The 24,633-nt window shown below is 37.2% G+C and overlaps 1 protein-coding gene across 1 annotated transcript in view; it reads right to left on the bottom strand.

Moving 5' to 3' along the window:
- The window catches only part of PREX2 (phosphatidylinositol-3,4,5-trisphosphate dependent Rac exchange factor 2), a 267,626-nt gene that overhangs the window by 73,482 nt on the left and 169,511 nt on the right, over positions 1–24,633 (bottom strand). Inside the window, exons 27-33 of the mRNA XM_063079604.1 lie at positions 23,412–23,506; positions 22,375–22,457; positions 21,079–21,169; positions 20,332–20,460; positions 15,212–15,253; positions 9,045–9,262; positions 811–913 (exon numbers count right to left, since the gene is read on the bottom strand). Of these exons, the coding sequence (XP_062935674.1) occupies positions 811–913; positions 9,045–9,262; positions 15,212–15,253; positions 20,332–20,460; positions 21,079–21,169; positions 22,375–22,457; positions 23,412–23,506 (761 nt within the window). The remainder of the gene's footprint in view (positions 1–810; positions 914–9,044; positions 9,263–15,211; positions 15,254–20,331; positions 20,461–21,078; positions 21,170–22,374; positions 22,458–23,411; positions 23,507–24,633) is intronic.

The following is a 24,633-nucleotide window of genomic DNA, read 5'->3' as shown; positions in this document are numbered from 1 at the left end:
GACTCGCTCCTTCAACTCCTGTCAGAGCTCTGCTCTCCTTACTAAGGCTTCCCTCCCTCCCCTCTTATTTGCAACATTTCACTCGCCCCTTCATTTTTATTCTTTGCTTTCTTTTATTTCCCTTCATATATCATGAATATTATTATCTTCTAATTTATTATAAAATTAACTTGTGTATCTCACTTATTATTTATCTCTCCCTACTTGAATATAAGCCCCATGAGAGATACTAGTTTGTTTAGTTCTCTACGGACTTTAAAACCTAGAATAGTCTTGGCAAGAAGTCATTCAAGAAATTTTTGACGAGTGAATTAAAGATTATTATTCTTAAGTTAGATCATGGATTAAATGAACATTTACTGAGTCTCCAGACATTACTAGACATTGGGAATGTGAAAAGTAAGACTTCCGGCCTTGAAGTTTACATCTTCTACCATATATACAGGATCCTCACACTTATGAAGAAAACAAGAGACACAGAAAAATAATAACAAAGTGCTGAAGCTTTCTTGGACTGATATATACATTTTAAATCTATCTATGACAATGTTGAAATAGTAGACAAATGAATATAACTTGCAGAAAATAAAAGATGTAGACATTAAACCATAAGTATTGCTACTTCTCTAAATGCATAACTTCTAGATACTGCCTTTGTCAGATTTAATGATAAAAATTGCTAAACCAAAGGGATACTTTTTAACCCTTAAATTCCTAATATGACTACATATCAAATATATTAATATCAAAGGTATATCAAATGTTAATTCTTTGATTCCAAAGATATTCTATAAACCTTTAACTACTTACTTGCAACCAGTGGTTCCTCTTCTGATGGTTTGAAGTAAAAGGAAACCTTTTCCAAATCAAATAGTGCAACCAGTGTATCTTCTAGCATGGCTTGTTCATCTGTCTGCAAAGAAAGAAAAACAATATATAACATAATATGACATAATGTAATGTAATGGTACCTGACATAATGTAAATCCAGACTAAAAGCAGCTTTACTTGTGTTTTCTTTACCAATTTGACTATGACATGTCTTGGAGAAGGCCTTTTTGGGTTGAATACGTTTGGAGATCGTTGAGCTTCCTGGATCTGAAGATCTGTGACTTTTCCTATACCTGGGAAGTTTTCTGCCACTATTTTTTTGAATATGTTTTCAATGGAATCTCCATTTTCCTCCCCTTCTGGAATACCCATGACTCGGATATTTGAGCGCTTAAGGTTGTCTGATATCTCTCTCAGATTTTCTTCCATGTCCTTGATTCCTTTTTCTTTCTTTTTGTCTGCTTGTGTTATTTCAAACAGCCCATCTTCAAGTTCAGAGGTTCTCTCTTCAACTTCGACAAGCTTGCTGGTTAAACTCTCCGTTGTGTTTTTTATTTCGCTGAATAACTTCTTCAGTTCAGCAAGTTCTGCTACATTTTTTTTCAGGACATTGATTTCCTTGTACATTTCCTCTTTCAGATCCTGTATACTTTTCCTCATTTCATCATGATGTCTAGCTGAGTTTTCTTGTACCTCATTCAGTTTCCTTAGAATTATCACTCGAAATTCCTTGTCAGTTATTTCAAGGGCTTCTTGTTCTATAGGATCTAGAGTTTGAGATTTATTAACTTTTGGTGGTGTACTTTCTTGATTTTTTGTATTTCTGGTATCTTTTTTTTGGTGTTTATTCATTGTGGCAGGGGGTTTCACAGTCCACCGGTTTGAGACTAATGACTAACTAGGATGTTGCTGTGGTTGCCAATTTCGTATGGCTCCCTCCGTGACTGCTCAGTTGGCCTCTAGTGCCTTGTGTGTGTGGTTGCCTCGGGTCTTGGGCTTCTCCGGGGAGCCACCTTTCTGGTCAGCTTGGACTCTGCTGGGCTGGTGGATCACGTACCACAGGGTGTGTGATCTCTGTTGAGCTTTCACTTCCTGTGCAGGACTTCTCCCCGTTCCGTGTGCTCTGGCCCAGGCTGTTAGATCGTGCAGTGGCGACCCCACCGGGTGTGTGGTTTCTGTCGAGTCTCCGCCTCCCTGGCCGCACGTCTCCCCCCTCTGTGCGCACTGTGCAGGGCTGGGGCGTGTCTTCTGCAACCCTTGTCTATCAGCTGGGCCTTCAAGACCCTGCTCGGCACCGCCTCGCCCAGGAAGTCTACCAGGTTTCTGCTAGGCACAGACGACCGGTCTCTCTGGGTGCCTTTGTAGCACTGTGTAGATCTTTCTCGGGTCTTGTTCACCTTTGTATCCCCCCGGGTATAAACCGAGTCTAGCGCCCACCTGCAGCCTGCTCTCCGGCAGGTTCAAGCGGACCTGGGAACTCTCCTACCACACTATTCCCAACCAGAAATTCGTTAGGCTTTTTTCCAAACTGGTGGCGGCAGAGATGGTATCTGCCTCCCAGTAACAGGAAGTTTACCGGGGGCCGGAGTCCAGGGTGTGGTGGAGTGACAGTTGGCCCGCCCGTACTTCCTTGCCCTCCCAGCACTGGCCGGGGACGCCCCACGCCACCAGCCCCGCCAGAGAACCGCGGAGGGAGTGGGCGAGGAGGCCGGCCCGCAGGCTCCGGAAAGCCCCACGCCGGGCCAAGCAAGTGGGAAGGCTCAGTGATGGCCGAGCAGGGCGGAGCTGCCAGCACCTGGGAAAATGGAGGCAGCCCCGGGAACTGGGCCAAGGGTCACTCACAGGGTTGTGCCAGGTCGGGTGCTCGCTCTCTGTCTCTGGTTTGTCGCCTTCCGTGTTCTCGGCCGCTGCCGCCTCGGGCTGTTCAGTCGCGGCGCAGCTCGGGCGCTCCCAGGAATCTTCTTTAATGCTGGCCTGAAACCTCGAATCCTGAATAGGGCAGCTGGCCGCCTTCAGCGCGGCCCTGGCCTCCGGGATCCTGGCTGCATGCACAGCAGCCCTGGCGCCATGTTCCCTGTTTCGAGACTTGCTTTTGCAGCTAAGAAACAGTTCTTTTCCTGCTCCACACTTCAAAGCTGTTGCCTGTAAATCTACTTGTGTTTTCTTTACATGCAAGACAAAATTATCATCACTTCTCTAAGAATTTACTGCCCAAAATGGAATTAACAAATCCCTAAAAGTTATAAGTTTCTTTTATGGTTTTACATTTTTTTCTTTTCCCTATTGTGCAAATGGTTCTACACATAATTTTTAAGTCTATACTGTAGCTAGATTCTAATCATATTGATTTCACTTATCATTTACAAATAAACACACAAAAATCATGCTATATGCTAATTGTCTTCAAGCTTTTTAAAATCTCATGAATATAACAGTTGAGAAGTAGAAATACTGTTTAATTTAAAAGCCACACTAGATAATAGTTATCCTACTTTATAATAAGATAATTTATTTATTATTCAATTTGGTGTTTATTAGAACTGTGATTTCCATGTATGTAATTATTGTCTTCCCACAAGCTTGAGGGCAAGAATCATTTTCATCTCACGTGTGTTTATGGGACAAGTGATTCACCAGAATCTTGCAAATATCAGACGTGATTTGTTTTAATCATTCATCTCATTCTACAGCAGATAATTTTGCAGCTGAGCAAAGTAAAGCCCAGACAAACTCACCTTCAGTGCCTGTCTCAGAGACATAATCTTTCTGGTACTAGATCTGGCTCTCCTATCAGCAGTTTAAGGCACTTTCCACAACGTCTTTTACTCGTTTTGTCATAGAAGTAAATTAACCTTACCATACACAGCTTATCTCTTAAAGGTAACATTGGTTTCCGTAAGCATTCAATGATTCTTCTAAATAGTAAGCTTAACATACCTTATATAACATTTTTAAAATTTGCTGTAAGCTAATAGCCATATTTGGGGCTCCATCTGTAGAGGGTGAAGGAGGTGTAAAGAATTTCCACTGAGCAAAAAACGAATTAGTAAGGCAGCCCCAGACCCCACAGAAGGTCAGCATGGAAACAAAAAGGGTTGAGAGAATCATCACCTTTGCCCCTTGCTTTAGTAATTAACATAGTGCATGGCACACAGTAAATGCTGGATAAATGTTTATTAAATTGTTATTTTTTAAAAATCCTTTTGAAGTGCAGAAAAATTTCACAAGCCTGGAAGGAAAAAACAGGACTGAAGAATCAGCATTTTTCTGATTGAGAGAAACGCACAGAGGAAGAAATGTCCCAAACAGTCTGGCCTCTGAGTGCTATAGCGCAAGTCACAATGTTCCAGCAGATGTGGCCAAAGTGATAGCCAGGTGACCACTGGCTGTTCCTAGAGCTCAAGGACACAAAGACTGCCAGTGTCTGCAGCTCCCAGAGAAACATTCACTTTCCCAGGTGGATTTTATGCTCTTATTAAGAAGCAGAAAAACTACAGGTTTCTTTTTTTTTCCTTAGCAACCTGTGGATCTCTTTTTATCAGTTCCTTAAATATACTTAAAATTTTTACAATGTCAGTTTTTTAAAAAACTCAGCTTTGCTCAGGATTGCTTTGGCTATTTGGGGCCTTTTCTTGTTCCATATGAATGTTAGGATTGTTTTTTCTATTTCTGTGAAGAACGTCACTGGTATTTTGATGGAGATTGCGTTGAATCTGTAGATCACTTTGGAGAGTATGGACATTTTCATAATGTTAATTCTTCCAACCCAAGAGCATGGAATATCTTTCCCTTCTTTTGTGTCTTGTTTAATTTCTCTGATTTGTAGTTCTCATTGTAGGGATTGTTCAGGTCCTTGGTTACCTTTATTCCTAGATATTTTATTTTTTCAGTGACTTGTAAATGGGCTAGTTTTCTTGATTTCTTTTTCTGCTAGTTCATAGTTGGAGTTTAAAAATGCTACTGATTTTTGCGTGTTGATTTTGTATCCTGCAACTTTGCTGAAATCGTTTATCAAGCACTACCTGATTTCAAATTATACTACAAAGCTATAGTAACCAAAATAGCATAGTACTGGCATAAAAACAGACATGGACCAAAGGAACAGACTAGAGAACCCAGAAATCAGCTCAGGTACCTACAGCCATATGATTTTCAACAAAGGAATCAAGAACATACACTGGGGAAAAGACTGCCTCTTTGATAAATGGTGCTGGGAAAACTGGACATCCACATGTAGAAGAATGAAAATAGACCCATACCTCTTGCCATATACCAAAATCAATTCAAAATCGATTAAAGAATTAAATATATGTCTTGAAACTATAAAACTGCTAAAAGAAAACATAGGGGAAACACTTCAGAAAGTAGGTCTGGGCACAGACTTTATGAATATGACCACAAAAGCTCAGGCAACAAAAGGAAAAATAAACAAGTGGGATTATTTCAAACTAAAAAACTTATGCACAGCAAAAGAAACAATTAACAGAATGAAAAGACAACCAACAGAGTGGGAGAAAATATTTGCAAAATATGTATCCAACAAAGGAATAATATCCAGAATATACAAGGAACTCAAACAGAATATACAAGGAACTCAACAGTTAAAAAACAAGTAATCCAATTAAAAAATGGGCAAAAGAGCTGAATAGGCATTTCTCAAAGGAAGACATAAGAATGGCCAACAGACACATGAAAACATGCTCAACATCACTCAGCATCCAGGAAATGCAAATCAAAACCACACTGAGATACCATCTCACTCCAGTTAGGCTGGCTATTATCAAAAAGATTGAGAATAACAAATGCTGGCAGGGACATGGAGAAAGGGGACCCTCCTACACTGTTGGTGGGACTGTAAAATGGTGCTGTCATTATGGAAAATGGTGTGGGAGTTCCTCACACTACAGACAGAACTGCCATATGATCCTGCAATCCCACTGCTGGGTATATACCCTAAGGAAGGGAAATCACCATGTCGAAGGGACACCTGTACTCCTATGTTTATCGTAGCTCTATTTACAATAGCCAAGAGTTGGAACCAGCCTAAAAGCCCATCACTGGACGAGTGGATAAGGAAAATGTGGACGATTTATACAACAGAATGCTACTCTGCTATAAAAAAGAATGAAATCCTGCCATTCGCAGCAACATGGATGAACTTAGAGAAAATTATGTTAAGTGAAATGAGCCAGGCACAGAAAACGAAATACTGCATATTCTCAGTACTATGTGGGATCTAATAAAAACAAATAAGTAAATAAATAAATAAACAACCCCCCCTCCAAAGATACAACAATCACAATAATTCGTTGAACTTTTTAAGAGATGAGAGCAGAACTGAGGTTGCCGGTGGTGGGAAAGGGGAAGAGGGAGGGGGGAAAGGGAGAAATTGGGAAAGGGTCACAAAAATCCAATACATTGTATAATGAGAAATAAAATAAAAATAAAAAATATTTAAAAATCAGCTTCATTGAGATATAATTCACATACTGTATAATTTATTATAGTCACAGCACTGTGCAGCTATCACCATCATCAAATTTTAGAATTTCATCACCCCAGAAAGACACCCAGCACCCATTAACATTCACTCCCCATTTCCCTTCTTCCAACCCTCAGCCCTAGGCAACCACTAGTCTACTCATATTTTCAGTCTCTAAAATTTACCTGTTTAGCACATTTCATCATCATGGAATCAACAGCATGTAGTTATTCATGTCTGGCTTATTTCACTTAGCATAATGTTTTCAAGGTTCATCCATGTTGTAGCATGTGTCAGTACTTCACTCCTTTTTATTGATAAATAGTATTTCATCGTATAGATACACCACTTTTGTTTATCCATTTGTCAGTTGATGAACGTTTGGTTTGTTTCTACTTTTTGCTCTTATGAATAATCTTGCTAGGCACATTTGTATATGAGTTTTTGTGTGAATGTAAGTTTTCCTTTCTCTACAGTATTACCTAAGAGTAGAATTTCTGGGTAATATAGAAACTCATGCTTCATATTTTGAGGAACTGCAGAACTGTTTCTCAAAACGGCTGCACTATTTTACATTCCCATGAGCAATTTATGAGGGTTACAATTTATCCACATCCTCGCCAACACTTGCTATTGTCTGTCTTGTGGATTATAGCCATGCACACCACGTGTGATGTGGTATTTCATTGTGGTTTTGACTTGCATTTCCCTAATGACTAATGATGTTGATCATCTTTTCATATGTTTCTTGACCATTTTTTTATCTTCTTTGGAGAAATATCTTTTCAAATCCTTTGCCCACTTCGTAATTGGGTTATTTGTCTTCTTCCTGTTGCATTTTAAGAGTTCTTTATATATTCTTGATACATCACTTAACAGATATATATGATTTATAAATATTTTCTCCTGTTCCTTGAGATATCAAATAAAATTAAGTTTAAAGTAAAAGTACCAACACTTGATTACACAATGGCAGTTTTAAAGTAAGGAGAATAGAATGGGAATGATGCCTCATTCCCTCATTCATTCACTCACTCATTCAACAAATAAATATGCCTGCCATGTGTTAGGAAGTGGGATTCATATCACACATAATTTACATTTGATAAACAAAGATGAATTAATATTTATTTTGTTTTTAAACACTTTTCCCAAAGTGCCTTATTTAAAATTTTTTATTAAATGAATCTTTCTTATTTGGCTGTATTAGCAACCAAATAAGAAACTGATCACCACATACAATGAAGTCTTTTCAAAAGAATCTACAGCGTCTTGGAAGTACACTGAGAAGGACTTCCTTACCTTATCACTCCAGAACTTTCTATCGCTGTGCAGTACAGCAATCACCTTCCTACACTCAACATCACTCAAGAAAAACATTATTTTGATGCATAAACTTATACATATTTTTAAATTTATTTTTTATTAGCATATTCATTGTTGCAAATCATACTTATTCTTTATGCCCCTTATCCAATCTCCACCCTCCCCTCCCCTTCCCCTTCTCCCTCACTCTTCCTCCTCTCCTTCCCCACATCCCCCTCTCCTTCTAATAATCATAGATTTATTCTCTCCATCTGATAAATTAACTGTTCCTTTGTTGGTTTGTTGCCTAGATGATCTGTCCAGTACTGAGACACGTGTGATCAAGTCCTCCCCTATTATTGTAAAGCAGATGCTTCTTCTACCACTCTGGAGTGTGCTTTATGGAGAGAGAGGACCTCTTCTTTTTTTTTTTTTTCCTTTGGTCTCCACTGGTGCCTTTCCTTGTGTCTATGCAGTTGAGAGTCTGCTGTGCCATCTGCATGGTCACTGTCACTGCTGCTATAGAGACTAGCCACTTTTGTGGCAGCCATGGCAATTGCAGTAGCTCTAGTGGGCTACCCACGTGGAAACGGTGTTTTTGGTGTGCTCTTTACCTTGTTGCGCTGGGTTTGGCTTCCTCCAGCTCCTAACCATAAGTTTCTATAAGTTCTCATATTTAAAATCTATTTAATGAGTACCTGAAGTTTATATATAAAAGTGAATATACTTGCCTTTAAACATCATGACAAATATCAGAACCATGGAAAGTATATGTGAAAAATTCTAAGTTCACCACAGTTTCATTTTTCAAATATTTCAAGATGCTTTCTTCATATCCACTATGGAAAACTGATGCATAAACATGAAATATTCTACAGTAATTAAGGCAGTGTTCTTAGATTTAACAGGACAAACATGTATATGAAGGAAGGAACTAAAATTATTTAACACATGCAAATTTTAAACAGACTGTTAGACAGTATAGCATGCAAGTTGTCTGAGCTTGTCTATCAAGCATGTTCCAGAATGTTAACCTCAATGGGAGCTTTGCTTTCATGGCAGGCTCTTTCTTCTGGACTGGAAATAAGGAACAGCAGCATAAAGACCCTCTTTCTTCTGATGACCTTTTTCAGTCTTTGCTTAGGGATGAAGAACTAGTAACAGATGGACGCTTTCTCAGCTTTTAGCAGCCAGGGAGATGAGATAAAAATCAAGAAAAAAGGAATACATTCTACATACTTATTAAAATTTGAAGGACCGTGTAAAAATATCGTTTTTTAAAAAGTAGCTCAGTGACTGTGGATACAACATTGTAGAAGACAATGCGGGGGGGGGGGGGGTGGATGAAAAATCACATCTTATTTGGGAACATGTGACAATGTAAGTTTTAGTTGAAACAGATAGTAGGAGTCAAGTGATTCCTTACCAAGTTTGGTGACAGAAGTGACTGAAAGTGAAAAAGAACACCTGCATTGGCTATCTGTTCCAGCCACCTCCTGCTGGCTTCCCAAGTTTCCATCTCATTTTCTTTGCTGTTGTCAAACATCTGGTTTAACGCTGCCATGAGCTGCTCGGAGAAGGCACAGACTGTGGCCACGAGACTTTGGCAGAAAACCATGTCTCTCCGGAGCTGTGTCTCACTGTCTGTGATCCAAGAGAATGTAAAGACAGCTTGAAAATCTCACAGATGGAGAAAAGCAATTCATTAAGCATTTACATTCACTGTTATTCCATTTTTATCACTAAACTCACACCATGTGAAAGATGTAACTTTGAGCTCTATTAAGTACACAAATTTTAGCAATGTCTTTCTTAGAAAATGCCAACCACCAAAAATTGGTATAAATATTAAAATAATTTGTCTTAATTGATAGTGACTCTATTCTGCAATCATTACATTATTTTGAGACCAGGGGAAAAAATAAGGCTTCATTGACTTATATTTTCTTTTCTTTACACAATTCGCACTTGCTGCAATGAAACTTTCCTAAAGGAAACTCAAAGTCCAATTTTTCAGTGTGTGCTGCCAAATAAAATACAATATTATTAATACTATTTTTTTAATTACCTACTAAACCTACTCAAATGTTAATGTCAAATGTGCATGGGGAGAAGAGTATTTGATGTCCAACTGTTTATAAAAGTAATTAAATCTGTATCTCCTGAACTAAGTTGTTCAGCTTCATAAACTATAAATAAGTCCAAATTTAAAGGAATATGAATTCTTATATTTCTTTGACATGAGTAATGTACCGTTTTAGCATACACTGACTTTCACGTTTACTAGAATTCTTATCCCGCAGCTGACTGGATTTTCGGTTGACCCACTTTGCAGGTATGTTTGCCCTGTTAATTGCCACTCCTGAGCTGAAGTTTTTTCAAAGGGCAAGAAGCCAACACAGAGGGTTCATTTCTTTGAGCGGGTGGACATATACAAACTACATAAACTGCACAGACACCACGCTGTACATTCTGCACATTGAAAACTCACTTGTATTAAACCAATAACAAAAGAAAAAATAACCTCTGCCCCAAAGAGTATGGACTATTTGGAGGGCTCATGGAATCTTCTGCAATAAAGACGCATTGTCAATATTCGTGTATAACATACAGATAAATGCTGCCTTTATTCATTGTTGACTTCTTGTTTTATTGACAAAAAGGCATAAATTTTAAGATGTTTATCAAGAACATTAAACATCTGTTTTTAATAACCATCAAAGGCATGTGTACACATAATATAATTCCTTTGTGTTACTCAGTTTCACTCTTACAACACCCACTCTTGAAAATTTTATTTAAAAAGGATTAAATCTTAAAAATAATTCTATATTGAAAATATTCATATATTAGGTTGAACTATGTGAACTTGCTGCTTTGGTCAGTCCAAATGGTTGAGTAAAGCAATTCTATATGGTTTAACTTATTAATTTAACCAACATGTATTAAATATTTCCCTTCAGTGGTTCTATCCCATGTGCTCCATGCTACTAAATAGGAAAGAGCATTCTACAGGTAACTATAAAATGTCCAAACTGGGAACAAACTTTGTCCAATTCTCAATTTAAAAAAACCCAAAACACCTATTTTGTTGTGCACAATTTCTAACAGCGAGCAGACATTCAATAAATGTTTCTGAACGAATGAATGAAAATAATGACTGAATAGAGCTAACAAACAAATGAATTCAGAGAAATGAAGATTCATGAGTTCATTTTCTGGCTTCTTGAAATGTCTGAATTTAGTTTGACTTATGAGGGTAATTCAGATAGCATGTCAGCTCAAATGTGCAGCTAGAATACTGAGGCTGAAGACAGAAACTGAGTAAATAAAAATTGCTCTATCTCTTCTTTGTACATTCTTATTTTGCTTTTCAGTTGTCCTATAGCCTAGAGCAAAGCAGAAAATCTGGGTGAATTTTAAAAAATATTTCAGTAGCCGTGGCAGGAATACTCCCACCTATAACTAAAGAATAATTATGTAAAAATCTAATTGGAAGGAAATTACTAATCTCAAGAGTGGGAACCAAAAGTCTAGGGAAAGAATAAGATTTCACTGAGAGCTTTAGTAGAGATCACAAGAGCTAATAACTTTGCCACTTGCAGAAATGATTATCTCCAAATTGCTTTTGAGAAGAAATTCTCAAATTTCTTCTTTTTACCCTAAAAAGAATAAATGTTTATTCAACTCTCTGCTCATGTAGTCAACATGTATTTAAGCCAAGTTAAGATTTTCATTCAACCTCATTATCAAATCAAAAGTGATCACAATTAACATTCACTAGTCTTTTCAATATGCAACACCTGTTGATAAGTAACTGCCACATTTTAACACTGAATATCCCACAGGAAGTAAACATTGCACCAATTACTGGAGATATGGAGAAGTCCAAGTTGGGACCTTGGCCGTGTCTGTGCTCACAGTAGAGTGGTGGAGGTAAATACACAAGATGTTTTAGACCACACTGCCATTTAAATTCTAAACCAACATACTTTCAATTGAAAGACACTTAACAAATGCTTATTACTTCAGGAGGTGATTTTCAGTTTCCACCTTCCTATTTTCAAGAGAGTAGATGCCTTGTTTGCATTGACTTCAAAATGCACATCACGTATTAAGAACTTTTCAAGGAGCTTTTTACAAATTATCATCTCTCACAGTGAGTGACAAAGTTAGAAAACTCAGTGGCATAAAGGGGTCCTCGCAACCTTTCTCCAACTTATCAATGTGTCACCTCCCTCCATCCATTCCACAACCAGCCACGGTCTAACAGGGTGGTTGGGAGGTTACTACAATGTATCTGAAAACCCCTGGAACAGCAGGCTGTGCAAACCTCTCTTGTTTGAGCCACACTACTGCTCAACGTTCCCCAAACATTAAATGCCCCGATAGTCCACACTTGGTCTACGGGCTCCCTCTGTCTATGGGCCCTGTCCTCCCCTCTCCACCTAGCAAACGTTAAGTCATTCTTCAAGAATCAACTCATCGAACTATTGAAGCACACTGAACTCTTGAAATATTATCTCCTCTAGTGAAATTTTCCCCCTCCTCCAGTAAGTTCTGTGAACTTATTTCTGTCACCACAAACCTGGGAACATCCCTCCACCAAAGGGCGAATCTCATTCCATTGGGAGGGTTTGTTTACCTGTTTGTGTTCCTCAAGGGACCTCAGCAAGGCCCCAGAAGTGGCATATCATGGGAGTTAATGCTCACAGGCCCTAGAGGCACAAAATCTGCTTTCATCTACCCATTTTAAACCATATGACCTTAGGTATCAGATCTCTATGTGCAAAATGGGGGCCATTCCTACTTCTTAGATCTGTGACAAAGATAAATAAGATAAAAACATTTAAAGCACCTAAAGTAAAATTGGGTAGCATTATTGTGATTTTTCCCTTCTCTAGCACCTAGCACAGTGCCTGGCACTGAGTAGGTGCTTATTTTTATTGCTGAATGGAGAAGGAACAACATGAAAAATAAAGAAATAAACCAAAATCTGCTAACTCTCAGTAAAAACATCCAAGTCTTTTCTTTTTAATTATTCAGCCAATCAAAATTCATAAGTGTCCATCCTTTACCAAAGGTATTCTTATTCCCCATTTTTATCAATAATAAAGAACTACAGTAAGAATCACAGCAGCTGCTTCCAGCTTGTAGCAAAAGAAGAAAAGCGGGGACTCTGGTTTTCTGTGACAGCTTGTTTATTATTTTAGTACAGTACAATTTGTCTTGTAGTGGGAATACACTCAAAACAAATGTTTTTTTGTACCTGTCAAATGTTTCAACTTCATTTGTAAGTGCTTGAGTAAGTGCTCAAATAATGGTATACACTCAAAACAAATGTGTAGCCAGTATTTAAGCACTTATGACTCATTTTCTACAAACATGTTTTAAAATATTAACACCTCATTTAATCTTGGTTATTTAATAAGTTCAATTTCCTTAATCAGCTAGCTGGCCTATGAATGAGAGAATATGACGGTTTCTAGACACACACAAGTAATCCCAGCCATTATTTGACACACAGACTGTAGGGGAAAGAAAGCAAAATAAACAAAGAAATTAGAGAAAGAGAAAGGTAGGAATAAAAGGGGGTTAAGAATAGTATTTAGCAGACATAGTTCATCCTTTTCAAGTGAAGAACATAATTTCACAGACAAAAATAAGGAGTAATTTGGCTACTGCTTTGGTGCCATTCTATATATATGCAAAAGAGAAAAGAGAGTGTCCAAATAAAGTAGGAAAAATGAGAATCATAAGAGGAATAGAAAAATAAGATTGAAATAAAAACAAGCATCTGCCGGAACAACCATTTGAATATTAATGAATAACGCAATATATTCCAAGGTCACTTTTGGAATTGGCAAAACTAAGTTTGAATTACAAGACCGTGGCCTATTTATTCATTTAATCAATAAGGCCTAACATGCATAATCTTCAGATGCTCAAAAATATGTGTTGAATGAATACCATTTACTATTATTAGTCTGCCCAAATGTCAATTGCTTCATCTTTAAAACTGTGGAGGCAATAATATTCTCACGAAGTGGTTGTAAGGACTCAATGAAATCCATAAAAATGAGGCCCATGAAGTGTGTTGTTATTAGTAAAGCTCAAAAAACGTAAGATATTTTTGTTATTATTATTACTCAGTCAAAAAGTAAGGCAAAAACTTGTTTAATTAAGGCAAAATTCAACCAACCAACCAAAAGCCCTCTTGACTAACTTGATTCATTTGTTCATCTATAATTTAAAATTTCCAAGTGTGGAAGATTGTAAAAGTGGTCACAAACTCTTCCCCTCCCTGTAGCCATGCCCTTGCAATGTAATTGTGAGGCTCCTCCCATCAAACATAGTCCATGCCTCTACCCCTTGAATCTGAGCCTGCCATGTACATGCCTTGGCCAACTAAAGGTGGCAAGCTCTTGACACTTTTGCTCTCTTCTTAGAATTTTGCGAATCTACCATGTGAACAAGACCAGGCTTGCCTCATAGATGATGAGAGACATATGGCCCAGTCAGCCCTGTGACCCTAGCTAACAGCCAGCCAACTGTCACTTGCACATATGTGACCAAGGCTGCTGGCACATAGGCAAACCCAACCAAGATCAACGAAACCTGGCGCAGATCAGCAGAACAGCCTAGATGACCTGTACAGGTGAGCAATAATACATGGTTGTTGTTTTAAGCCTCAAAGTTTTAGGTTTTTTTTTTTTTTTTTAACACAACAAAAGCTAACGGATATAACAGGTAATCATTCAGGTTATATTTTTAGGAGATAATACTTAGAAAATCTAAAGTTAGTGTAATGGTAGTATAAGTCAACAACATGTCTATGTCTCTGCATCTACAGAAAGAGATATAAAGCAAGCTAACATTAAACTGTTCACTCCAACTGTATTTGAGTTTTTCAACCTTTAGGATCCATTTCCTCCTAAATGAATTCTGAATAAAAACCTTGCTGAAATATTTCATAGATTGTTCTTTTTTCATTTACAACATTTTTCATTTGTTCTTGCAACAAATATTTGTTGAATATCTATTTGCCAGTCACTATTTAGGCATATGTTGATTATCAAAATAGATACAGTGACCGCCTTTATGACACTAACAGACTTTCATCTGTAATTTAGAGTTTAATCAAATATTTAATCATTCGTTAGTTTCACTCTCTATTGCCAAAATTGTTTGAGCTCTCACTAAGTGCATGGTAGAAGTGTTTTAGTATAAGATTTGTAAAATGTTTACATATATCCTTGTTCATAAACAAAAGTTAGGCAGTTTCACAATAAATTCTATTTGCACAATTAACTTACCAAAACCTGCTCCCTTTCTCCTTTTTAATGGCACTCTGTTTAAGTACATAGTTATATGTTTTCATGTTTTTACCCATAATCAAAGATGAGTATATGTTTTTGTGTTTTTATTAAAACTATATAAATTTTGTAAAGATCTTTCCAAGGCTTTCAAGAAGGTAGGGATCACATTTCCATCTATCTTCGTAAATGATGGAAGGCATTGACTTCATATTGTAAGACCTCAAGGTGCTGGGCCACAACCACTTCAAACAGGAAAAATCATGCAACATATTACCTGAATATTCAAGAAGAGCCAGGAGTATCCTGCACTTTACCTCTGCAGAGCAAGAAAACACATAGGTTAGTTGTTTACACTTTTTCTGCCACAAACATCACATTTTAACTGCCTAGGAAAAATTCGCATAATCTTATTATATTAGATAATAAAAATCTCATTTACTTGACATGCTACACTTACCTACCTGTATAAATTCTATCCATTGCTCAAGACCCTAAAATGTCTTCTTGCTCTGAGTTATATGAGTTTATGAAACACCTTCCAAATCCTGCCAGCTTTGTAGTTCATCCTTAGCTGTTTTAGTCTGCAGGTTCTCAAAACTCCTACAGCTATTATAGTCTATGTCAATAAACTATCAAATGATATTTTTGCTACTGTTATTTAAACTTTTAAAGATTATATATGTGTGTGTGGCATGTGCATGTGTGTGTATATATACATTCATACACACACTCTCTTCCTCTCATCCCAACCCACACGGGGCCAATTGCAGATGTTTGGTAAATGTGTATTAACTCCATACTCATTACTGTGTCCAGTGAGCTATTGCTGTCCATTTGCTTCCAACTGGTAAAAATTTACTTGCAGTAGGTAAATTTAAAAACTTGTTAAGTTCCTTCTTAGTGCCCAAGATTGTGGGAAATAAAAAAGGTTAAGGTGTATCCTATTCTGGACAGGCTCACAATTGACTCAGAGAGACAGAATTAACTGATAACAAATGCAAGAATACTTGACAGAGCATAAATTTCACAAGTGAGACTGCAAGAACAAAAAGATGTCAGAGGCAGGAAAGTACACTGAACCAAGAGTCAGAAGACTGATCTGTTATGTACTCTGTGGCTTTAGAAAATTTCTAAACTACTTTGAGTCTCAACTAGCTCTTTCATAAATGATAACACCCGCCTTACTTATTTTATAGGCCTCTGTAGGAAAAATAAATGGAAATATGTATTAAAAGTGTTTGAAAATTGTTTAAAGTACTATATGCACATAAAGACAGTTATTATTGTAATATAGATCTAGCTGAAGCTGGTGTAGAATTCTAAGTGAGACTAGAAAATATTTTATAAAACAAATTTTCAATTTAGACTGTCAGAGGAGTAGATACATATTCTAAGAGTAAGAAATACCTGTAGTGCTAGGAAAGAAATATAGTAGAGAATGAATAACAAATATCCAACAATCTAGGATAGAGAGATGTTATTATGTCATTAAGATACTGAGATTGGGATACAACTGGAAAGCCCCCTGGGAAACGGCTTCTAACAGCAGATTGATGAGTTTAGACTTGTTTAACAGAAAATTACTATAAGGCTCTGGGGCACAGTACTGAAATTATGAACATGATATTTTAAGATGAATCTGGTAATAGTATATATGAATCTGAAAAGATAGAGACAGATTAGCCAGAAAACCATTGCTATGACTGAGGCATGATGAATAAGAAAAAAATTGAAGAGGCGGTCTTTAGGATACTGGGACAGAGGAAAAAAATGGAAAAAAAAAAAAAGTAGGTTGCTGAAAAATGGGATATTTTTATTTGTTTATTTATTCATTCTTTCATTTATTTTAAGATGACCAGTAAGGGGATCTTAACCCTCGACGTGGTGTTGTCAGCACCACGCTCTCCCAAGTGAGCCAACTGGCCATCCCTACATAAGGATCCGAACCCGTGGCCTTGGTGTTATCAGCACCACACTCTCCCAAGTGAGCCACAGGCCGTCCCTAAAACTGGGATATTTTTAAAGGAGTACAATTTTTGCAGAGAGCAGAGGTGAAAATATGTTCACTAACAGATATTTGAATTCAACGTGAAGGTGAGCTGCTCATGTAAAAATGTCTCCATTTGTCTGATTATATGAGACTATAACACAGCTGCTAGATTAAGCTGGAGATACGCATTATCTTCATGACACCATACACTCAGTCTGTTCCCTATTTAGTCCACTAACATCTCTTCTGCTCTCTTCTACCCTTGATTTAGCAGACTATGAAGGGGTGGGTATACAGTGATACAATTTTTGAATGGCACTGTAACAATCCTTCCTAAATAAAGATCATAAAATTAGATATTTTGATATCATATCCAGTATATATTTGATCGATTATTTTGAAATCAGAGACCAGGAAACAAAAGAAATGAAGTCATTCCTGCTATGTATATAAACTCCGAAACTCTGGCCAGGTGGCCTTACGTTACATTTCAAGCCCAGATCTAACCTTCCATTAAATCATTCCCTCCATAAAGATAATTTGGGAAGCAAAATGAAAATTATTTTAAGATGAATAGGATAAATTCGTGCTAAACTGGTGAGGTTAGCTCTGAGTACCTTCACATAACAAGCAACTAATTTCAAGTTTCCATTCCATACAATAGGACCAGACACCACACAGATTACCAGAAAATGACAGCTTGCCCTCTCCCATGGATAGTCCACTGGGCTGAAGCCATGATGATAAATTAATCATTTTTAAAGACTCACTGAATATGGTGGCAATCACAGCTCTTATCCAAAGAGCTCACTGAAACTCACTGAAACTTGCAACCAGGGATGCAACTAATATTCTGTGAAGAGCCCTCGCCAAACCATTGACTATAAGACTTTCAGCACACCCAACCACACCCAACCAGCTGCCGGGCTCCCATGACCAAAAGTGGCACCTATATTCACAACATATATCAATCAATCTATCAATTGATCGATATGTATACATACAGTAGTCTATCCTTATCCACATGAATGTGTTCCAAGACCCCCAATGGATGCCTGAAGCTGCAGATAGCATGAAACCCTATATACACTATTTTTCCTATACATACACACCTATGATAAATTTAACTTATAAATTATGCACAGTAAGAAATTAACAGTGATAACTAATAATAAAATAGAACAATTATTACAATATGCCAGCATCATTACTCCTGCACTTTGGGGTCATTATTAAGTAAAATAAGGGTGACTTGGATACAAGTACTGTGATATCACGACAGTCGATCTTATAATTGACAGTCAATCCGATAACCGACAGTCGATCTGATAACTAAGACAGCTACTAAGCAACTATCAGGCGAGTGGCCTCTACAGTGTGGAGATGCTGGACAAGGGAGTGACTCACATCCTGGGGACAGACAGAATGGGACAGCACATGATTTCATCACTCCATCCATAACAGAGCACAATTTAAAACTTATGAATTGTTTATTTCTGTAATTTTCCATGCATATTTTCAGACTGCAGCTGACCACAGGTAAATGAAACAGCGGAAAGCAAAATCGTGGCAAGTGGGGGTACTACTGTAGCTGTCATTCCTGTGGCTGCCTATTGTGACATAAGGTACAAAAAGCATAAAAGCAGGACTTGGGATGGAAATGTAAGACTCTTACAATGAATACGTTTTTAAAAAGCTTTTTACCCTACATTAGAAGTTTATATCTGAAAGATAAAGCTCTTCAAGAAAACGAAAATGAACAAAAAAAATTTTAAGGACTTCCCCATTCCTGATATTGCATTTTCTAATATATATTATAAAATAATATAAATTATTTTATATAAATATAAAATATTATATAAAATATATTATAAAAAGAAAAACTCAAAGATGGTGAGATCAGCTGTAGAATTATAGCTTCCAGGACGGTTACGAAACTGACATCAGCAAAAATATGCCTTTTACTCAGTAAAGTTATGCTTAAATTCCTTAACTGTCTTTTAAAAAATGCATTTATTATTTTTGCTATTCATTACTTGGGGGGGGTTAAATTCAGACTTTTTGTTAAATGTGATGTTACAAAGTGAAATAGGTTAACCATTATATTAAGGCACAAAATAAAAATACAGTCAAGAAATCCAGCTGTCAAGAACAAAAATTTCATCATACAGTAGAATTGCTGTGATTTATTTGGGGAAGTGTTGCATATCTGAACAAACTTCCTCTCTGCTGATCTCTAAATAATATCTAAGCTGTTGTATCTAAGTATATTTCTATGCAGAAGGCAGTAATCACAGAACATTTAAACCATCTCTGTCATTCAGTAAATGTGGAAGCTGAGGCATAAAAGAGTTAAGTGACTGGCTCAGACTCTATCGGGTATAAGAAGCTATCTTTTGTCAGCAAAGTGTACAACTCTCTAATTTACCCTAAAATGGTAGTAACTGGAGTCCTGCTGGAATTCTGCTGAATACTATTTACCACATCCACTGATATACAAATGTCTAAGAAATAAAAATGTAAGCACAATCATAATATTTATTGTTCAGCACTATCGACATTTTGGGTCAAATAACTCTCTGCTGTGCGGCACTGTCCTGTACATTACAGATTGTTTAGCAGCATCCCTGGCCTCTACCCACCAGATGCCAGGAGCACACCCACAAGTGTGACAACCAAAAATATTTCCAGACATTGCCAACCACTGGTCTAATCACTGGGAAGAAAATTGCTGAATTAGACATTTTTTAAATTAAAGCCATTTATCATTTCATCATAATCATTTTGGAAACTCTTGGAATTTTCTACTTACAACTCTGACCCTAAACAATGTGCAATCAGACTCACTGGAGTCATCTCGAAGTGTTATATCTCCAGTTTACAGGTTGTACCAATTATAGGACGTCATGTAAATAATGGCATGGGAGTCAGTAATAATCAACTTAAACCAACACTTTTGAAAACGAATCTTAAAAACTAACGATGCAACCTATGTCTTTATTTTGATTCTCGCACAGATTCACAACTGATATTTTAGACTTGCCATAAAATTTAGCTTGGTGCCTTTTGTGAATCCTTTAGAGTTTTTTCTGATATTGTTTCATGTTATAAAATATTAAACTCTCTCCATGTTTCACTTGCCTTCATAAGTATGAGCCCTTATTTTATTCACTGAGAATATTCTCCAGGATAAAGTCTACAACGTTTAGATGGCTGGGACATAAGTTTCTGCAATCTTATTCCTTCTTTCTCTCCTCCTCCCTCACTCTTTTCCGTCCTTTTATTTTCTTCACAACATGGAACACTGCAGAAGGGAATCAGGCATTATTGAACTTTTGGTTTTAATGGGTTTTTTAAATGATTGCTGCTAATATCTTTCAATGTTCTTTGCTTTTCATGCTGACCTTCAACAAATTTTCTGATGTTCTGAGCAAGAGTCCGGACACTGCTTGGAAGATTCCAAGGATCTTGCTTGATGTGAAGTCTTAACCTTTTCGGACAACTCAGCTTTGGTTCCATTTCCTGTTGAAATTCTAAATAAATACAGAAAATCTCTCTTAAGTATCAACAAATTTCCAAACAATGAAGCCAGTAGGCTTCAGAATCTTCTTTCTTTCATCAGTGTTGTCCTAGAATATTATCATGATGGTTTTCTTCAGCTATATCACAATAGAAAACTCATTAAATCTAAAGAGTCAAACTTTAATGTTATTTTCTTAGAAATGTTTAAATAAGGAAGAAAATTTAGAGGAAAACTCTACTTTCAATATCCTAAACTAGATGCCAGAAAGTGGCCGCTCTCTATCCTGTTCTCTTTGCCGACTCACATTCCCCAAACACCTGCCCCACTACTGGGTTATAACCAAGTAGGCATTATGCTCGGTTTCAGCAAAAGCAGCTTAACACTTACATATCTTAAATTAACTAATTTTCATTCAGCCTGACTCCATTTTAAACTTTCAAAGAAATCTAAAATGTCTTATACTGACTTTTTTACATATTCATATATTATCAACATAGAAGTAGTAGTGAGTGGATTGTGAAACATGAACTAGAATCTTTCTTCTTCTATGATGGCTTTGCTTCATGATTATATTATCTTCCACCTTTTGTTTCCCAATTGCTTCTACTAGTTATTTTTTAAACCTTACCTTGTAATCCTCGACCTGGAGTGAGATACCTGGTTTGATCAAAGGCCCTCACAACAGCTTGCCCTTTTAGAAGATTGGTAATCGAGTCCACCTATCAGTAGCAGAGATTTCCGAGAGTTATATACTTCTGAATACATAATATATAAATTTCTAAGAGTAAATCTTGCAAAGTATTTTTTCTTAAAGCAACAATTATTTTTGAAACCCTGTGATGCTTGTGAAATCTATCTTTATATAAAATATTGAAATAAACTCACCTGATAACGTTTGCAAAGACATCTCTTATTATCTTACCATATATTAATACCCAATATAAATTCACCTCACAGAAGAAAGTAAAAGCTCTAGAGTTATTTTAAAAAATAATACCTAAAAGTGACTGGAATCCTATTCAAAGTGGCAAAAGCTTCTACACTACAAATTTTGGTTACATTTATACATTTTTTTTTTTTTTTTTTAATTTTTTTTTTTTTTGTCTTTTTTGTGACCGGCACTCAGCCAGTGAGTGCACCGGCCATTCCTATATAGGATCCGAACCCGCGGCGGGAGCGTCGCCGCGCTCCCAGCGCAGCACTCTCCCTAGTGCGCCACGGGCTCGGCCCACATTTATACATTTTAAAAAGATTCAAAACACCAACGTGAGCACCAAGATAATCTTGTACTTTTTGAAATAGTGAAAGGCTGATTAATGGACACAAAAGTACAGTGAGATGGGAATAATAAGCCCAATAATAATAATAAGGTGTACAGTTGACCCAGAAATCTATAATTAATAATGATTTACTGCACGTAACCAAACGATTAGAAGAGAGGAGATCAATTGTGCATATCACAAAGAAATGATTAAGTTTTGCAATGATGAATAGACTAATTACCCTGAATAGATCAGCACACATTGTACGTATGTGCTGAAATCAACTCTGTACCCCATAAATATGTATGATCAATACGATTCAATAAAAAAAATCTAATAAAGAAATAATGTTGAGCCAGAAATGTCATAAAGTATTCTGAAAATCCACACAAAAAAACAAATAATAAAAAGGATAACTCCTATGTGTATAACTACAATTTTCCAAAGACTGTAAAACAATTGATATTCACAAAAATCCTTTGGGTTAGCTAGTTGAAGGAATCTTTACTCCCATTTTAAATTGCAGAAATTGAGGTACAGGCAGTGGAGGGACAGACTGAGGCCTTTCCACTCTAACTTTGAGCTCTTTTTACTATGTACAAAAAGAGATCTCTGACAATTTAGTGTGTGGAAGAAAAGACCCACAACTGCCCCCATGGTACCTGGCTGAAAAGATGTTCAAGGCAACTATGTATCTTGTCCTGTTTATCATGAGAAATTCGAACACTTAGGGGAAATTCATCACCTAGATGTTAAAAAGACAAAACAAAAATCATCCACCTTATGTTTAACATTCCATAATATTTTAATATTAAATAAAATTTTAAAACTAAGAATGAGTTCTTATTCTGTACACTAGTTTTCATGTTCAGAAAAAGAATTCCAAAATATTTAATAGCTCCTGGGCCATCAGATTATTGTTCCTTCTGAATCAGGTGAAAGCAGAGTGCCTCACAGATAGGACACTTCAGAGGACATGTCAATATCTCACGTTAATGATTCTTTCAAATGGTGTGTTTTTCTAATGGTTGAAGAATGTGAAACTGCATATTTAAAAATGAAGCTCTGTCCTAACTGGATGAAAAGTCTCTGTTCTTAAAACACACACACACACACACACACACACACACACACACACACACACACACACACACACACACACACACACGAGGATACTGGATGAAAAGTCTCTGTTCTTAAAACACACACACACACACACACACACACACACACACACACACACACACACGAGGATACATAAGAAATTTACATAAATCAGTGTTTTTCTCATCCCCCGGCTCCACATCACCACATGTAAGCTAGCTCAAGTGCACCTGCTGTATCAAAAGGCCTTAGATTCAAACTCCTCATCTCCCCACCTAAATCAACAATGCCTAATGCTCTTAGTAAAACTTATTTCCTGTGAACCTATAATCCTTCATAGTACCATAGAAAGATTATAAAACATGTATTAAGAGAAAAATTAGCTTCCATCTTTCACCCCTCTTTAGTTCACTCGCTTTCTGATGGGACAGAGAAATTGACTTGATCAAACACATAAAACTAAAATGCCATGTGTGTGGCCACCGAGAATGAGTGATAAAAGGTAAAAATGCACATGGATCAAAGAAATTAATTCCAAAAAGGTATCTCCAATAGGACTAACATCACAAAGTACGCACACCTTCCCCAAACACACCTGAGTCCATTTCATCACTGTGAAAATAGGAGCTGCACTGGCTGCTGCAAATGCTGGTGAAGGAAGCAATAGAGTTCCTGTTGCTGTTGCAGTCACTGAAAAGAATAAGTTACATGTCACTTTCAGAGTATGTTTGCCCAAGTTTCCCTAAAACATCTTATTACATAAACTATGCCAGTTATATTTATTAATAAGTTTTATAGAAAACTGAGAAAGATAAACTTCTTTAACTCAGTTAATCTTACTTTTTAAAAAAATATGTATTTTGAATTCATTCCTATTTCAAAATTTCTTGTCCTATAATCTAATCCTAAATAATTTTTTTTAAATGTGCAGTTATAAAACTAGGAGTCAAACTAAACTTGAAATTCTTCATGATCTATTTGATGGCACATGCCTATAGTTAGATAACTTGCTAATAGAGACAAAGTCCTGTTTCATGATTTCTGCTTTCCAACCCATTCTGGAAGTTCAAATTTGTAACTAACTGACTACACCCTAAGTTCCCTCAGGGAGGACTGGTACTTTGTCTGTCTCTACCTCAGAGTTCAGCACAGGTTAGGGCTCAATAATGACAAATATCCAAGGACAGAATGTTTAAAATGTTTATGTGTGAATATGGACATATTCCACATTTCAGAAATTGTGCAGGAGATAATTTTTTTTTTTTTTCCTCTCAGAATAAGTGTAGAGAAAGTGAAGGAAAATGATCAGGGCCCCTCAGATGTTCAGGATCTTGCCAAGCATTTGATGTAAATATGCATGTGTGCCCAGGTGTTCCTTGGCTATTGTCTGATATAGATGCACATGGGTACCTAAGTGTTCCTGGCTTGTCTGAATTGCACCCAGGTGTCCTGGGTTATCAGACTTAAGTATAAAGGATGAGCGGCTCTGATCCACAGGGCCCCCCCACCTCAGGGATGCCTGGGGTGGGGGTGGATAGAGAGGCCACTACTGCTGCTGGAGGTTGTTGCTGCAAGCTGCTGCTGCCAGGGCCCCAAGCACCCTCCAGGAGGCCACCGCTGCTGTTGTTGGGGCCTGCTGTAAGCTGCTGCTGCTGCTGCTGCTGCTGCTGAGGACTGAGCTTGTGTTGTCTGCCAGTGGCTCCTGGGATCTTTCCCAACTACCTAGCTTGTGGACCTAAGTGTGAGGGGTCTGGTGACCCAGCCAGTCATGTAAGGGGTCTGTGACCCATTCTGTACAATGGCTTTGAAGGGTCCAT

The sequence above is a fragment of the Cynocephalus volans genome, chromosome 15, assembly GCF_027409185.1.
Source record: "Cynocephalus volans isolate mCynVol1 chromosome 15, mCynVol1.pri, whole genome shotgun sequence".
Lineage (NCBI taxonomy): Eukaryota > Metazoa > Chordata > Mammalia > Dermoptera > Cynocephalidae > Cynocephalus > Cynocephalus volans.
Note: the sequence above shows the minus strand (reverse complement) of the source record. Positions and strands in the feature narration are given on the sequence as shown.